Source organism: Pygocentrus nattereri, chromosome 22, assembly GCF_015220715.1.
Source record: "Pygocentrus nattereri isolate fPygNat1 chromosome 22, fPygNat1.pri, whole genome shotgun sequence".
Classification (NCBI taxonomy): Eukaryota; Metazoa; Chordata; class Actinopteri; order Characiformes; family Serrasalmidae; genus Pygocentrus; species Pygocentrus nattereri.
Genome location: NC_051232.1, coordinates 13,800,186 through 13,818,999, shown reverse-complemented (window position 1 = coordinate 13,818,999; position 18,814 = coordinate 13,800,186). Strand labels below are relative to the sequence as shown.

Below are 18,814 nucleotides of genomic sequence, written 5' to 3'. Positions count from 1 at the left end.
ACTGGTATATTTAATTCTATTACTGGTATACTTCACTCTTTTACTGGCATATTTAATTCTATTACAAGCATATTTCACTCAATTACTGGCATATTTAACTCCGTTACTGGCATATTTCACTCTGTTACTGGCATATTTACTCTGTTACTGGCAGTTGTCTTTGAGAAACTCCAGAAATATTAAAATGCAATTTCACAGAATTTTTCAGTGGCTGAGGTGTAAACTGTCACTCAGAGTGGTTTAGTGTGAAATGGTTTATTGTAAAGACTCAGATTTGTTTACAAACATGGGCTCACCATGTCTATAACACAAACACAGCCGTTGTATTTACTATCCAAATAACCATTGAATCTACACTTGCCTTCTGCTCTTTTATATGTAATGATAATTACGGTAAATAGTGAAAAATGTGAAAAATGCAGTTTTCTTTGGGGGGTTATTTTGTCTCACAACATCCTGTATGTACCCCTCCAACATAAACAGATTGGGGGAAAAAAAATACACTTTTCAGGATGAAATTATTGTAAAACAGTGTCCCAGACATTACATTGTATATTCTCAACCATTTCATGTAAAAGCTTTCTGTGAAGGTTCCTATCACCACCACTATGAACAATTCTGACGCTGTAAGTTTCTCTAGAACTGAGCATTTTATCCCAAACCACTCCAATCCAAATGACTTTGTCTTATGTCTGGACTACAAACCAGATTACAAAAACGCTGGGACAGCATGTCCCAACAGAAAACAGAAATTTGTAAATTCACTGTGACCTGTATTCAAAAGAAAGCAGTACAGACCAGATATTTAATACCTCATCTTATCTTTTATAATAATTTCTCATTCTGAAATTCATGTCTGCAGAACATTAAAAAAGGACAGGAGCGATTTAAGACCAGGATCATTGTTAAATGTTAGAAAACATTTGAAAAGAGATGATGTAGTCATGTTTGGGTATAAAGGAGTATCCAGAAAAGGGCTAGTCTTTTATGAGCAGGGATGGGTCGAGGCAGGGAATTCACAGCCCTACCAGAGAACTTAGAGAATTACCACTCTGCAGTGTCCTCCCGTTTTCTCTAAACGCTAGAGGGCGCTCCCGTGCGAGTCCAAAATGAATGGGTTGCTATGGAGCATTTGACCAAAATCATAGTTTATAAATGGTTAAACATTTTAAGGTAAACGAATACAATCATTTCCTGAACACAGTACAGCATAAAACATTTTAACAGCGCTGTTATGTTTTTAAGAGCTTTTAAACTCGAGCTATAGGAGTTTAAAACGGCGCCTCTTGTATGTCCATGTCGTCAGTGAGCGCGAACAGCCAATGAGCTGCTCCGCTCGCCAATCAATCATCCCGCTCTAGCAGCAAAGCCCGCCTCCTGCTGCCCAAAACCCGTTTGCTGTAGAAAAAAGGAAATATATAGGTGAGTTTTCTTTGTTTCTTTAGTGAAATACATCCTTATGCTTTCTAAAATTAAAGAAAGGTTCTGGATGAGTGATTAGAAAATATTTTAACTTCTCGTTTTTAGCCGTTGAGCTCCTTTTACTCCAATCAATTGAGGACTCCCTCGCGGGCGCCCTCTGCTGTTTAGCCGTTCTGTTTTTGATATAACGGGAGGAATAGGGAGTGGCCAGGTGCCTCATCCACCGGCTCTGGCCGACAACATTGCTGGCAAAGCTAAAGTTTGTAGTTTCTGACTGAGGTGTTTATGAAGAAGTATGGAAAGATTGTATTTTAATATCATGATGATAATTAAACAGTAAACGGTCAGTGTAAGTAAAGACACTCCGTATTCATTTATTAGGTTCAGTCAGTAAAGTCAGTGAGTCTGTGCAGCTCGCCCCCATACGGCCAAATATTGTTACAACACGGCAATGACACTCGCGTCTCCAGCAGAGGGCGCTGCGAGACCACGGATGTATCACACATCAATATTAACTCTTTTAATACTATAATGCGAAATATTAAAGTCCTCAAACGTTCAGATGTTCTCTGAGCACAGAATGATTTTCTTCTCATCAGTCAACCCATATGGATAAAGTTGAGTTTTATCACCTAACTTTTCATTAAATTGAGGCTTTTCCTCACATGGGACTACTGATTTTTAACAAGCAGAAAACAGCAGAAAATCCCATTTTAACAGCATAAAAGCCAAATTTGATATGTTAATAAAGGTAAAATGGAAATAAAAGCATGGCTATTACATTTAATCAAGCACATTCAAATAAGTATTGTAGATGTTATCCCAAGATATAACTATATAAAATGTACATCACTCCAAACCAGTGAGAACAAGCTCTGTGGGATGCTTGTTAGTGTGTTTTAAGTTAGACATTTGTTAAAGCTAATAACTTTTAAATAAAGAAAGATGAGTTCAACATGGAAAAACAGTATTTTAAACAACAAAATCTGTTGATTAACCCCCAGACTAATATTAATAAAGAGAAAAAATAAATGTGGGGAAAAAACATGTTCCAGCGCATGCGCTTTGGTGTCATGCCGGCTGAGGTGGCGGGAAACAGAGCGGCGGCGGTGGCGTTTACTCAGTCTACCAGAGGACAGGAGCTTCAGTTCAGTTCACTGACAGGAGCTAAAGTTGGTTTGAGAATGGTAGGGCCTTTTTCCAGCTCACTGGGTTACAGTAAGCATATACCGCCTTGCTGTGATAAAAGCATGTCTCCGTGGTGAAGAGGGGGTACCCGGAGTAAATGACTTTAAAAGGCGTTTAGCTTTAGCTGTGAATGTAGCTGAGGTTGAACACTGAGCGCTGTGAGCTGCTTTTAGCCGTAGAGACAGCGAGCTCAAGTTATTTTACATTTGCTGATAGATGACCTAACGCTCCGCGCTAATGTGCGAAACTAAAGACTGACTTTATTAAACTGGTGTTTTTAACCTCAGGTTTGTGTAAAATAGCGTGTATAGTTGTTTTCACAGTGTTTGTCTCGGCTCTCTCGCTTGTTTGCTAAACGGACAGGTTAGCCGGTTAAAGACCTGCGATGTTCACGGTGACTCTTGCTTCTGAAAAGATTCAAAACGACTATAATAACAGTGGAAATGTGTCTTACGTTCATGTAAGTGGCAGTTGAAAACGGCAGTGACCCGACGTTGTTGCTACCGCAGTTCCCGTAGTGTAGTGGTTATCACGTTCGCCTAACACGCGAAAGGTCCTCGGTTCGAAACCGGGCGGGAACAGGACTTTTAACTTAAATGTGATGTTGACTTATTAGTTTTGTCTTAAATGTGGCTTGTGGCTATCTAAACATAAAATAGCTAAGTTTATAAGGTCATGAAGAGAAAATTCCCACTCATTTGTGGGTGGGTGTGTCTAGAGCACAAGCCCCACCCGCTCCCCGCCCACTTACCTTTGATCAGAAAATGATAACTTCAGTTACATGGAAAACATGAAAGTAATTCAGGGTGTTTAATGAATCGATGAATCAGAAAAACAGTGAACAATAAACAAGAGTATTAAAATGAAATGTTGAATAAATGAGCATGGGTGGCTTGAGAGTATAGCATTTGCTTACAATCTGTAACGTGCAGTTTGTGCTTTTTGAATACTGTATTGAAGTCCTTACACCCTTAGGAAGTACTGCTTCTAAATGAATGAATAAATAAACTGGAGCAGAAGTACAGAACATGCAGCAAATGTTTAGTCTACAGTGGAACAACTTAATCCATCCTCTACAATGGAACTGAGGGACAGGAGATTACACATTATTGCTGTTATTATAGATTATTGCTATAGTGTTTTTTAGTAGAGGAGCATGCTTCAAAGTGTCATCATGAGACTTTTTTATTTGCTGTTTTTCCCCAACAGTCGAAAAAGAAAGGACTAAGTTTGGAAGAGAAAAGAAGTCGAATGATGGAGATATTTTTTGAAACTGTAAGTACATTTTAATTTCATGCTTAACATAAATGGTACTTTAAATTTACTGTGGAACTGGTATTTAAACTGTAGCACTAAGAATATCGTTATTTCCATGAATGCTTTTTGATGATATGTTGAACACATTATTAGATGAGATTAGATCTTTGGTTGTGCCACCTGTGGTTTTGATCTGTAACACAAAAATGAGAAAACTAATCGACTCACTGTGAGAAGTTTAGCCAGGCTGACTGGGTAAAGCTGTATTCCTGTTTCTTCCAGAAAGATGTGTTTCAGCTGAAGGACATTGAAAAAATTGCCCCCAAATCCAAAGGAATCAGTAAGTAGTAACACCTAAAAATTCATGAGCATAAATCAAACCTGAAATAAATCCTGAATAATACCCAGATTTAATATACTGGCGAAACAGTACTACTACTATGTTTTTGCCAGGAACACTGCCAAAGTGGCTGTGTTTAGGCTTTTAACAAGAACAATAATGCTATTACTACAACCCCTCAATAATAATAATAATAATAATAATTAAAAGTATTTTACAGCGGAAGATTAAACATGTTAAACACGACAGTTCAAATGAAATACCAGCACAGTTACAACCTGTAGAAGAAGATGATCATCAAACATCTCTAGACATAGACATTGTGCATATGTTTGTATGTAAATTTTCTCTTATAAACATAAATGGAGCACAGCATTGATTCCTGAATGACTTACAGATATCAGTAAATACCAGCAGGGGGCGCTCAGCCCTCTTTGGTAACCAGGCTTTCACAGGTTGTTGTCATATCTTAATGTGGCTTTTAATGAGGCACTGTTTTGCTCCATATAGCAGTTTTACTAACATAACTTTGAAATACTGTACCACATATATGTGAATGAATGCTTTATGTTGGGACTGTGTAGGCCATGTAGTCTTCACGCCTCACTGTCAACAAACCATATATCAGTAATATGTGGTGTTAGTTCTGCTGAAAGTGGTGGTGTCCACACAGCGTAGTTTTAACAATAGAAAATGCACCATAATGCATGCTACATATAAAGTCTACCAAAAATGATAATCGCCATGATAAAATAATTTTGCTTTGTTTGGATATACTTAAAAGTTTTTGACTGCTTTGTAAGACTTATATTGCTATTTGTATAATTCTGCCTCACTGATAAATTAAAACAGATTTGAGTTTAAACATTTAGATCATAGTGTCCCACATTGGTTTTTCTTTGCGGTTTTCAACAACTACATAAAATTACACCTTATTGATATCAGTAACCAGTGCTTGTCCTTTCCTCCTCTCTTTAGCCCCCATGTCAGTGAAGGAGGTGCTGCAGAGTCTGGTTGATGATAACATGGTGGATTCTGAGAGAGTGGGCACCTCTAACTATTACTGGGCTTTTCCCAGCAAAGCCCTACATGCCCGCAAACACAGACTGGAGGACCTGGAGAAACAGGTGAGCCAAAGATGCTAATGCTACCACTCACTCCACAATGCCTGAAAGCAAACAAAGACCATTTCTTACTAATATGTCACTCAGTATTATTTGAACTATTCATGCTACTAAATCTGCCAGCCCTCACTATATGTACATTTGGTAATGTAGATTGCACCCATCTGATATCATGTGCAATAAGTTTATGTATAGTATAGTACTTTGCAAAAGTTTTAGGCCTCTGAGAAAATTACTTGTAAGACGTTTTTGTTTTTCTCAGAAACAGATTAGATATTATGTGTTTTTCTCATAAAAATTTATGTTTAGATTAAATGCAAATAAGATAAATACAACAAGTATTGTAACCAAACTTCTGTTTTTATCCCCTCACATTTGCTTTAGCATGCAGAAGGGAAACAGCGGAGAGTGGCCCTTCAGCAAGCAGTTGAGAAAGCCAAAGAAGGTCGGCAGGATACAGTAAGTATTTCAGTGTTTTCTATTTTCAGAGCAATCATCAATATAATGTGCTTAGAATGGTAGAACTGTGCTTTATAGAGTCCTGATGTAATACACTAGCTGCAAGCTAATAAGTTAGACCCAAGCTAACACCCTAATGAGCTATTATTCTAGCCATGATACAATGTGAATGTGACTTTTTTAAGTAAAGCATGTTTCTGAATCAGCATTGCTTTGCTTTTCTGGAACAACACTTCCTTTTAACAAATCCCTGCCATCTGTAATCATCAATGCGTGCTTGCTACTCCTCCCTGAAGCACACTCTGTTTCAGCATTTGAATTAATAAATTGCAGAAAGAGCGAGCTGCTCTTCAGAAAGAGCTCCAGTCTCTCAGAGAGCAAAGAGAGAAGCTGCGGACGGAGCTGGAGAAGTACAAAGAATGTGATCCTGAGGTGGTGCAGGAGATGCGTGAGTACGCAACACCCACATCGGGGGGTTCACAGAGTGAAATTTGTTTGTAAGCTGAATGACTAAGTGCAGATTGTCCCTTACCTCTTGGACATACTTGACTTAAGCTTAAATGCCATATGTGCAGTTTTTTTTTCCTGCTTTTATATTTATGGCATTTATCAGACACTCCCATGTATGCAAATGAGCTCTGTTCTGATTGGCTGCCATTAATTACCATGGATGCCAGGCTGCCTGGGCACTTAGTAGGGCAAAACTGCTGCAAGTTTTATAATGTTTATAAATATGTTGTTTTTTTGTGGCATCACAAAAACAGTATAGTCAGAACAGGCTGCTACAACTTAGTCAAATTCAGTCTTTCTTCATAACTTCCTGACATCCTATAAGTATGTATGTATATATGTATGTACGTGTGTGTGTGTGTGTGTGTGTGTTTTATTTATATATATATATATATATATATATATATATATACATATATATATATATATATATATATATATATACATATATATATATATATATATATATATATATATATATACATATATATATATATATATATATATATATATATATATATATATATAAAATACACATACACACACACACACACACACACTGCTCCAAAAAATAAAGGGAACACTCAAATAACACATCCTTGATCTGAATGAATGAAATATTCTCGTTGAATACTTTGTTCTGTACAAAGTTGAATGTGCTGACAACAAAATCACAGAGAAGTCATCAATGGAAATCAAATTTATGGAGGCCTGGATTTGGAGTCACACACAAAATTAAAGTGGAAAAACACACTACAGGCTTTTTGACAGGCAACTTTGATGTAATGTCCTTAAAACAAGTCAAAATGAGGCTCAGTATTGTGTGTGGCCTTCACGTGCCTGTATGACCTCCCTACAACGCCTGGGCATGCTCCTGATGAGGTGGCGGATGGTCTCCTGAGGGATCTCCTCCCAAACCTGGAGTAAAGCATCCGCCAACTCCTGGACAGCTGCCACATGAGGTCTAGCATTGTCGGGCATTAGGAGGAACCCAGGGCCAACCGCACCAGCATATGGTCTCACAAGGGGTCTGAGGATCTCATCTCGTACCTAATGGCAGTCTGGCTACCTCTGGCGAGCACATGGAGGGCTGTGCGGCCCTCCAAAGAAATGCCACCCCACACCATTACTGACCCACTGCCAAACAGATCATGCTGAAGGATGTTGCAGGCAGCAGATCGCTCTCCATGGCATCTCCAGACTCTGTCACGTCTGTCACGTGCTCAGTATGAACCTGCTTTCATCTGTGAAGAGCACAAGGCGCCAGTGGCGAATTTGCCAATCCTGGTGTTCTTTGGCAAATGCCAAGCATCCTGCATGGTGTTTGGCTGTGAGCACAACCCCCATCTGTGGATGTCGGGCCCTCATACCATCCTCATGGAGTCGGTTTCTAACTGTTTGTGCAGACACATGCACATTTGTGGCCTGCTGGAGGTCATTTTGCAGGGCTCTGGCAGTGCTCCTCCTGTTCCTCCTTGCACAAACGCGGAGGTAGCAGTCCTGCTGCTGGGTTGTTGCCCTCCTACGGCCTCCTCCACGTCTCCTGGTGTACTATATATATATAAATATCAAACACGGATCAACTCTTACAAGAAGCAGAAAAAGGCAAAAATCGGTTAGAGGGGGATTTCATCACCTTTCTAAGTTCATCTGTAAAGTTGATGTAAGCACATCCAACTGTCTCTGGCCTAACAGGTCTTTTATTGCATTGCCATATTCAAACAACAATAGCTTGTATAGGACTTAAGCTTTGCATTTGCTCTCTCAAATCCCTGATTACAATGATAATCTCTCTTAAAAGCCAATTTAGTGGGTTACATTTATCAGAATTAATGCCCAAGCCGAAAATTCTTTTTCTTGCATTTGTTTGTTCTCATGCTTGCATTTGAGTCTCATGCTTGGTTTATGTTTGTTTAAGTTGAGGGCTAAAGGTCTTAGGTTGTGTTTTTATGTTTTCTTCAAAGGACTGGTCATGAAGAGCAGCCATTAGGAGTTAGAATACATGAATATAACAGCTGTAGGCTCTTAGCAACGTTGTAAGCCTGAGTTCGCAAACTCCAGTCCTGCGATTCTTCAGCATGGCATAGTTAAAGTAATAGTATAGCCTAAAATCTAATTCACAATTTCCCCCTTACACCAACTGTTAGTGCGGAGACATATTTAGTGTCTGTAGTTTTCACGTATATAGCTATCAAATATTGAAACCTTACACCCCATCAATTAGCATGGTATTAACTGCATGCGTAAATCATCATACCATGTGTATGTGGAGTTGTTTAATCTCACATAGACCTGATTATGTGGTGTCTGACACTAACACACTGTTATCTTTACATCTGGACTAAGCTACATTAGCAGAGCTAAAAAGAGTTGCAGTATCCTTAACGGAGGCAGGTTTTTGTCTGTACTTGTTCTAATCTATTTAAGCGTTTTCACTGCTGTAACACGTCCGACATAATTAAACATTTCAGACCTGTATTGTGCTAATGAAAATGGGGCTAAATGATGTCTCAGCAATTTTAATCTGTGGTGGTGGGAAAGTTTTCTTTTTTAATGCAGCAGTCAGAGCTCTGTCATGTGTCTTGTTCATATCATTTAATCGTCAATAAAATAATCACATCACACTTTTTGCCTAAATTAAGTAAATGGAAAGACAGAATGGTGTTGATGTAGCAGTGAAGTATTTTATTACTGTATCAGTTACATTTAATGTTCTGTTTCTTTTGGTGAATGGTCTCTGTACTTGGTTTTGGTTAAATGGATCAGTGTAAAGGTAACAAGTAATGAAGAGCAGTATCCATTTACTGTAAGGCTACTAACGTCTAGTTTATCATGTAGAGGATGATGCTTTACAAACCTGCACACAGTTAGAGGAAATAAAACTGTCTGCTGTTCCAGTTTATTTTGTAGTGCAATAAAGACCTTTTAAAATGGGCATAGATCCCTACTATTGGGCCGAGAAACACCCCCTACCTGGGGTAAGAAGTTGCCCTGGTGGCTGTTGCTTCAGTTGCTACTAAATGTCCTGTACATTTCTTGGCATAAGTATCGTTTGTGACTATTATTAATGATTTATACATTTATTAATAGTAAATCAGTTTGATGCTGATAATGTTTCAATCATTTTTTGGTATATTTTAACAATATTGTGGTGTCAGCTGATAATTTTGGTCACTGATGTCATGAGCAGAGACTTTCAAATTGTCTCGTTCCTCATTAACTCACTTGACATGTCTCATCAGTTGACCGAATCCCTTTAACCAGTGCGAAGAAGCCCAAAGTATACACACCGATGATGTCAGATCAGGTGTTTTGGTCCCACCCTGGTTGAGTCAACATGAGTAATTTTTCTGCAGTGCTTTCATTCAACTCATAAAAAAATTAAATCACCCAGTATGGAATGAACTGTGGGTGTGGCCCTGTATACTACTATTCAGAAGTTTGGAATCAATATATAAAATGAAGGCTTTCATTCAGAATGAAGTTCTAATAAAATTAGCATTCAGAATGAAGTTCTCCTAGAGTGTGTGTGTGTGTGTGTGTGTGTGTGTGTGTGTGTGTGTGTGTGTGTGTGTGTGTGTATCGCTGCGGTCAGAGCAAAATCTATTATCTCCAAAACGATGACTCTACAGGAGAAGGAAAAACATACTTAATTTTTTATGTAAGTCTGCAGAACCAGGTTTTGGGCCGTTTCTTTCAGTCCATTCATCATGAAATTCACATGTAATATAAAAACAAGACACTTTCAAATTATGCCAAAAACTGATATAATGATAATAAAATAGCAGCTTTCACGAGAAGTAAAAGCAGTTTTTACAAGGGAATTCTAGTAAATTTTCAAATTTTGCATGATTAAATGGTCAGTAAGTTGTAGAGAAACGTACTGAGTCAGAAATGTTCACAGTGAAAAAATACTAATATTACCAAATACAAATAATTTTAATACAGTAAGTACTCATATTATGATTGTCAATGTGTTCATTTAGCCTTTTACAAATTTCTCTTTGTGAGAGTCCAGTGTTCTTCTTCATGCAATACCTGGTTTGGCTAATCAAAGTCCAAACTTTTGTGGACATCACTTCTTGTTAATAAATTCAGATGCATTAAGGTGCACCCAAAAAAAAAGAGAAGAAATGTTCAGTGGTGATAATAGGAACCATATGTCCAACTCCAAAAGCTCCCTCACAGAAAGTTATTGCATGAAATGGTTATGAACACGCTGCCTGATGCCTGAGACATTGTTTTTGCTTTGAATAGCTTTTGGCTTAAGACATTATTTAATTCTAATACAATTCATGGTAGAGAGATACATTGTGAGGCCTCTGTATCTTTACAATAAACCACTTGACATCAAACCAGTGAATGACTTTGTAGGTCATGGTGTACTTCCCCTTTAAAGTTAAAAAGCTCCCATTTCCACCAGTGGAGCTGGGAGGTTTCCCTCAGGATGGTGTAATGGGAAGACATCTTGACTGTAATGTATCTTTATGATAATCTCTGCTTTCCTCAAGGGCTAAAACATCACAAACGCTTATCACATGTCTTTTGTCAAGACTCTCTTCACATTTCTACCCTCATGACGCCCTTATGATCCTCAAGAGCAGAACAATAAAACCAGTAGACTTTTTCAAAGCACTTTCCGTTACAGGAATTGAAACATTGAGTTGTCAGTGCTTCAGGTCTTCTGGAATAAAATGTGACAAAGTCCTGATGTGTCCAGACAGTGAGTGAGTGAATTCAGCTACCTTAAGGTCCCAATTGCTAACACATTGGATTAGTAAATGAAGTTCATATTGGTTTATTACACTTAAGGTTCATTTTATAACATAAAATATTAATTTTATTACATGTAGATATTGATTTATTCTGTTCTAAAGTTTTTATATTATTTTATTTAGAATCCACTTAGATGTTCATTCATATTAACATTCATATCAGCCCCTGTACGTGGGTAACAGTGTTATCTATTTAGCTCTCTGCTTCAGATTTGTCTGACACTGTATGTGTTTGAGGTGTTAAATTTAGCTGCAGTTGTTTCTCTCCATGTTGAGTGCTGATTTGATTCTCTTTGGTGCTGTAAGTCTATTGTGGAAGATGCTGTTTTTCTCCAGCTTGTGGCTCTGGATGTTCTTTTCTCCAGGCCAGCCCACACACACACTTATTGTTTTGTAATCCAACTCGACTGGCCTTCACTATTTATGAATTGTCTATATTTTTCTCTAAACCTAGAAAAAATATCTATTTGGTTAATAAAAAGAAATTAATTGATTTATACACTGCTCAAAAAATAAAGGGAACACTCAAATAACACATCCTAGATGTGAATGAATGAAATATTCTCATTGAATACTTTGTTCTGTACAAAGTTGAATGTGCTGACAACAAAATCACACAAAAATCATCAATGGAAATCAAATTTATTAACCAATGGAGGCCTGGATTTGGATACAGGCTGATCCAACTTTGATGTAATGTTCTTTAAACAAGTCAAAATGAGGCTCACTATTGTGTGTGTGGCCTCCACGTGCCTGTATGACCTCCCTACAACACCTGGGCATGCTCCTGATGAGGTGGCGGATGGTCTCCTGAGGGATCTCCTCCCAAACCTGGACTAAAGCATCCGCCAACTCCTGGACAGTCTGTGGTGCAATGTGACGTTGGTGGATGGAGCGAGATATGATGTCCCAGATGTGCTCAATCAGATTCAGGTCTGGGGAACGGGCGGGCCAGTCCATAGCTTCAATGCCTTCATCTTGCAGGAACTGCTGACACACTCCAGCCACATGAGGTCTAGCATTGTCCTGCATTAGGAGGAACCCAGGGCCAACCGCACCAGCATATGGTCTCACAAGGGGTCTGAGGATCTCATCTCGGTACCTAATGGCAGTCAGGCTACCTCTGGCGAGCACATGGAGGGCTGTGCGGCCCTCCAAAGAAATGCCACCCCACACCATTAGTGACCCACTGCCAAACCGGTCATGCTGAAGGATGTTGCAGGCAGCAGATCGCTCTCCACGGCGTCTCCAGACTCGGTCACGTCTGTCACATGTGCTCAGTGTGAACTTGCTTTCATCTGTGAAGAGCACAGAGCGCCAGTGGCGAATTTGCCAATCCTGGTGTTCTTTGGCAAATGCCAAGCGTCCTGCACGGTGTTTGGCTGTGAGCACAACCCCCATCTGTGGACGACGAGCCCTCATACCATCCTCATGGAGTCGGTTTCTAACCGTTTGTGCAGACACATGCACATTTGTGGCCTGCTGGAGGTCATTTTGCAGGGCTCTGGCAGTGCTCCTCCTGTTCCTCCTTGCACAAAGGCGGAGGTAGCGGTCCTGCTGCTGGGTTGTTGCCCTCCTACGGCCTCCTCCACGTCTCCTGGTGTACTGGCCTATCTCCTGGTAGCGCCTCCAGGCTCTGGGCACTACGCTGACAGACACAGCAAACCTTCTTGCCACAGCTCGCATTGATGTGCCATCCTGGATGAGCTGCACTACCTGAGTCACTTGTGTGGGTTGTAGAGTCTGTCTCATGCTACCACGAGTGTGAAAGCACCACCAACATTCAAAAGTGACCAAAACATCAGCCAGAAAGCAGAAAGGTACTGAGAAGTGGTCTGTGGTCCCCACCTGCAGAACCACTCCTTTATTGAGTGTGTCTTGCTAATCGCCAATAATTTCCACCTGTTGTCTATTCCATTTGCACAACAGCTGTGAAATTGATTGTCAATCAGTGTTGCTTCCTAAGTGGACAGTTTGACTTCACAGAAGTTTGATTTACTGGGAGTTATATTGTGTTGTTAAAGTGTTCCCTTTATTTTTTTGAGCAGTGTATTTATTTTCTTTATTCTAGAACTGTTATAATCTCAGTATGTATGTATTTATGTATCAGCACCCACTCCTGTTTCTGCCAGTGCCTTAAAGTATCTTTAGGTGTTTACAGTATAGCTGTGACTAACAACTTTTTCTGTATATGATTTATCTATGAACTATTATTTGAATCTGCACTCTCTCCTGCCAGCGTTCCATCTGTGCTACATAAAAATTCAATCTTACAAGTTTGGCATTTTCTGCTTTTGGCGATCCAAATAATTCTAAATACTTGTAGTGATTTTAAGGTCTGGACTCTATGGTGATCAGTCCATTGTTCTGAGAACAATGTTGCTGAGCCAGCAGCTGCTTTGTTTGATTTGTCTGTTTTCTTTTCTCAGTAAGAGCTTCTTGGCAGATACACATCCTTTCAGATTCATAGTGCTGAGTTTTCTTCTCACAGACAGAAACTCCTGTGGATTTTTTTCAGATCTGAATCAAGAGCGGAGTTTGGTTTTCTCCTCTCTCTCAAAGTAAAAGCTTTACTGCTGTTTATCTGATGGGGACAGTTTTGATGGCCTAACTGGTTTTGTAGAGAGTTGTTAAGTCCAATTTTCTAGCTTTTAATTGTTTTTTTTTTTTTTTTTTTGTAACTCTTACATTGGAAACTTTCCGTATGTAAGAAGATTATTTTATATACATGTCTCCTGAAAAATGACAAGTGATGATCTTGTACATGCATGTTTTTGCGTGCTCTGCTGCTTTCGATGGTGAATTCACATCGTTAGTGCAACCAGTCTGAATTTGTCTGTGTGATGGGATGACGACGGTAACCTCTCTTCTCCTCTTTTTTTTAATTAAAAAAAAACCCAACATATTCCTTCTGTCCTTGCAGCTGTTCCTTCCCTCTAAGGAGCTCCCTGCAGCTGTGGAGTTGACATTTAAGAATAATCATCTCCAGTATGAATCTCAGAGCCAAGCATTAATTGTGTGTGCTGAAATACATTGAATAATCTTTTAATTGTGCTTTCCCCTTGGAGAATGGTTATTTTGTCTACTCTTTCAGCAGAACCCAGAGTTGGCTTGCACATTGTTTTAATTACCCCATCTCCCTGTGGAGCAATGTTCTGGAATATTCTTTCTAGCAGCTAGCAGCTGTCTGAGTCTTTGAACCAACCTCCAACGGTGTGATTCAGAGGGAACCCAGGATAGACATAACATCTAGATTTATTCACTTTGGGGTTTATGCTCCAGTCCATGTGTGTGTGTGTGTGTATGTGTGTATACTCTACAGATGTTTATTTGTAGCCCTGATAAAATGCAGAAAAGTCATTATTAATGGTCTAATGTCTAAATATTAGGATCTATAGTGTACAGGACCCTAAACAAAACATGAGGGTTTAGTGAATTTTCTTTCTTTTACTTGGTCTCTGTAAATGTCTTTCCCTGCTGTATCTCTATATGGCATGAAATAGCCATAAACTGCTTAAGAGGTCAATTTTTATGTATGGATTAACACCATTGCTTCATGTTACTGGCTGCCAAAAACAACGGCTGCTTGCCTCTGGCTTGTTTTATGGATCTGCTGCAGCTTGTCCCGACTCGCCTCCATTCACCACAGCAGAAACTATGTAGTCATGCACTGGAGTATAACTCATGTTAACATAGTTACTAAAACAAACAAAACAAGTGTTAGTCAGTCATGAAAATAAGAGGACAGGCTGAAATAGATCAGTTCAGTTTGATCAAGAGTTTTAATGTCAGCAGGTGTATTATCTGCTTTATTAAACTGCTAAATCACAATTAAGAGATTTTAGAGATGGTAAATTATTAATGTTATAAAAATGCAGTATGATAAAATAATACCACAAATTATATCATGTAAAATTTATAATAAGCACTACAGTTCTTGAATAGCAGGTTGTTTGCTAAACAACATATTAGGCAAAGATTATTAATGTTCATTTTGTGTGTGGTTTTGATGAGGTTTTAAAATGTTCCATTTTGTAATATTAAATGCTTTTAAATGTTTTAAAATTATTTTAAGGTTGGGACTTAATTGCTTATACCCCACCAGAAAAATGGTCTATTATTAGTTTTATTTCCAAATTGCATTATGCCTTGCATTATGTAGAAGCTGTTAATTGGTGGTTAACACTCAGAAGTTGCTGTTATCTTAGGTGCAAACAAAAGCAAGACATAATTTTATATTATTTCGTAATTCGTAACTCATTGAAAGACGTGGAGATATTGTGTGGAAAGTGTTAATTAAACTGTGGATTGTTGTTATTGTGTATATAGTCTTTTTTGTGGAAAGAAGAATAAAAAAAGACCATTGCCAATTTTTGATGTTCCTTGACATTAAAGTAAACAGAAAAATGTGAAGCGCTGACTCAAACCTGTTCATACAAAATGTAAATCAAATGTAATTACTTACATAACTCTGTATTAGGACCTGACTGATATGAAAAAAAAATATTTGTATAAAGTTTTAAGGTTTTATAAAGTTAACCCTGTATTTAGATTTAATATATGAAAAACATATTAAACAACGGGAATATCTGTGGACTGTTAATGGAGTACAGTAGGGGTTAATGTGTAGTAATAATATTACTTTTTAAAGAGTAAAAGCTGTAAACAGCTGTAATATCTGTAGACTGGTAAGGGTTAACATCTCCGCTCAGGACAGTCCATTCAGGTGCCTGTGCCAGGATCCCTGTGGCAGCACGCGAGGTGCTGAGTTTCACTGAGATGGCAGATTAATCTGCCGTTTTTCCAGCGTGGGCTTGCTCCAGAGCTGTAATGGATGACCGGAGTGGTGCTATCAGTTTGACAGCCCAGGCATGAGCCTGTCCCTGCTGACTGTCTGAATAGAAGCTTCTACAGACGCTGTGAACTGTGGGGGATTTACTGTTATGATGTACAGCCACCCTCAGAGATTTGGGTTATTCAGGCTTGCCAGCCAAATGTAGGCTGTGTGGGAGTCAGAAGGATGCAAAGTGCTTAAATTCGTGAGGTTGCAGCTAGAAGATACGAATATTTCCTCACTGTCAGATCAAAACCTCAACACCTCCGTTTGTTTCTTTCCCCCTATTTGAAACTGTTCTTACATCATGTGAACATTTCGTGATGAATGAACAAAACACTACATGGACTAAATTCTCATTAAATTAACTTACAGTAAAAGTTAACATATTGTCCTACTTTAAAATGACCATTTTGGAGAAGGTTTTCCCAGGACAGTTATGGTGTTTAACAGGCTAGGGGTGATGGACAGGAAATCTAATCTGCCGAACAGTTTGAAATGCTTTGCTAAAATAAGTGCTGATGTGTTTTGTGTAGGTAAGGAGAACATTACTGCTAAAGAAGCTGTATCCAGATGGACCGGTAAGTCCTGCTTTAATTGCAGAAATGTAATCCGTTTCCATGCTTTCCGTTTGACATACAATCAAATGCTTCAAGCACCACTGATCCAGGACTCCACATGCTGAAATACAAAAAAAATGAGCATTGAAGTACTAATACTCAAGTTGAAATTCAAGATGAGTTATGATGAATTATGAAGTATTACCTGTTATGAAGGTACTCATAAATATCAACCTTTTGTCATACTGTTATTTATTTACTTATTTTAATCAGAAATTAAATTTTTATTTAAAAAAGTAGTATTAATGATACCAAAAATAATTTGGAATATAAAAAGGAATATAAAATTTTTGTTGTCACTAGTCAGTTCTTATGTCCTTACTTGATTTATTTCCAGGAGAATTTGTAGTAGATGCTTAATACATATTGGTAATAATAGATGCTTAATAATTCATAGTAGCTACTGAACATGTTATAGTAGATACTACAGAACTCATAACAGAGTCTAAACTGAATGTGTTAGTAGTTGCTGAGTAGTCCGTAGCAGATACTGAAACTTTTATAGTATATACTAAATAAGTCATAGTAGTTACTCAATATTCAATAGTATTGATGGAATAATTCATAGTAGAGACTGAATAATTTATAGCAGGCACTGAATATTCAATAGTATTTACTATTCATTGGTACCGAAGGCTTAAGAATAATTAAAAAATATTTAGCTGTGGGATGTCTGAGAAAATGATGTAAAAGGAAAAGAAATGTATTTAGCATGAGGTTATACATACTGCCTCTCTGTCGTTAGTCTCATCAGTTTGAGTTATTAATGTTTGTAATGGATGAAGTTTGGCTTCTCCCAGGTTTTATTTGCTATTTATGTATAGCCAGCTTTGTAGTAACAGTTTGACTGAAATCATTGAATCATTATGGAAAATTGTGTTTCACTTGAGTTTAGTAGTAAAGCAGCTGTGCAGTAGTTTGGCTAACTCTTCATAGATGATATTTCTTCAGAAGTGATAAATCTGGCTAAAAAAACGTTTCAGAAAATGTTTGAGTCTCAGATGTGTCTGTTTTTGCAGATAATGTGTTTGCCATCAAATCCTGGGCCAAGAGAAAGTTTGCCTTTGATGACAATCAGCTGGATAAAGCCTTTGGAATTCCAGAGGACTTTGACTACATGGATTGACTAATTGTTCACGCAAACGGACACTACATCCCCTAGAAAATGATTTCTCTTTGATTTAGCAGACTGCTGCTTTACAGATTTATTATTTACAGCAGACATTACGTCAAATTTCATTGAGGTTGGCTTTTGTTTGGTTTGTTTGTGACTCCACAGATTAAAACACAACCACTAAAGAGAGAGTTTGGCCGCAAATCAAATTTAGGCCGTTTTCCCCATTACCTCAAATGTGGTTGATCAGCCAACTCATATTTGGTGTCTTGCTGGAAGGTTATACCCCACCAAACTGCATCAAACAGATTTGCTCAGTTCTGACACTGTATATGGATAAAATAGACAAAACTTTTAATCGAATTCAAATCACAATAAAATAACTTCTCTTCTACTTACAAAGACACACGTGATGTGGATTGAAAGCTTAGAATCTGCACTCTCAACACAATTTCTCTTCTCGTTTCAGTGAACTGTGAGTCAGAAATAAACAGAATGTAAGAAGAGGCACTTTAAAACCTCAAGGCCATGAGAGACCTAGGAGGGTTAAAACCAAACAACCCCTTAGTTGATGAGCCAATACATGATTATGTCAACTCTGACACTATAACATGCATACATCTATAAACATGGACTAAAGTATTTTAGCATAGCTTGTAGCCATCTTTAAACCATGATAACAGTATGTCATACACCACATAAGCAAGTCAATTAGAGGTTTATGGGCTCATACTCCAGGAAACTGGATTTTCTTTGTTGTTTTTTTTTTTTTTTTAATTAAAAAGAGTTTGATGTAGTATGTAAACATTGTTAAAGTTTCAAAATGTGCCCATTCCATTCAGTCCATATATGAAAACTAAGCTCATTTTGAATTCATTGTTTTTGTGATGTCACAAAAACCAAGGCATTAAAATATATCTTGTCTATTCAACCCTTAGCACTTTAGCCTTGCCACTGCAACTAAATGTAAAGGCCCAGACTGTTTTAAATGAAGCAGTTAATCAGAACATAGTTTATTTACATATTCATATATTGCAGTCTTAAAGACACATTAACAAAAACCAGTCTGTTTAAATGTAAGAAATAAAGTTTGAAAAATAGTTGTGTTAAAAAATTCTGACTATTTTGGGGGGAAAACCCAACACAAACAGGCCTCAAAGCAGACCTCTGG

At 38.1% G+C, this 18,814-nt stretch overlaps 1 protein-coding gene and 1 non-coding gene across 2 annotated transcripts; both read left to right on the top strand.

The window, feature by feature from the left end:
• Positions 1 to 2,549: 2,549 nt before the first annotated feature.
• Positions 2,550 to 18,361, top strand: mnd1 (meiotic nuclear divisions 1 homolog (S. cerevisiae)). Its single transcript, XM_017713524.2, has 8 exons — positions 2,550 to 2,609; positions 3,820 to 3,885; positions 4,150 to 4,207; positions 5,186 to 5,334; positions 5,716 to 5,790; positions 6,124 to 6,238; positions 16,446 to 16,490; positions 17,549 to 18,361. Exons 1-8 carry the CDS (start codon positions 2,607 to 2,609, stop codon positions 17,653 to 17,655), a joined length of 618 nt encoding a protein of 205 aa, XP_017569013.1. The 5' UTR covers positions 2,550 to 2,606; the 3' UTR covers positions 17,656 to 18,361.
• trnav-aac lies at positions 3,119 to 3,191 on the top strand. Its single transcript has one exon. It is a non-coding gene; the product is annotated as a tRNA-Val (tRNA).
• Positions 18,362 to 18,814: the final 453 nt, after the last annotated feature.

Excerpts from the sequence above, each read along its gene's own strand:
- mnd1 (XM_017713524.2), top strand. Across the intron at positions 4,208-5,185 it reads CCCCAAATCCAAAGGAATCA|CCCCCATGTCAGTGAAGGAG; the intron begins GTAAGTAGTAAC and ends TCCTCTCTTTAG. Across the intron at positions 5,791-6,123 it reads AAGAAGGTCGGCAGGATACA|AAAGAGCGAGCTGCTCTTCA; the intron begins GTAAGTATTTCA and ends AATAAATTGCAG.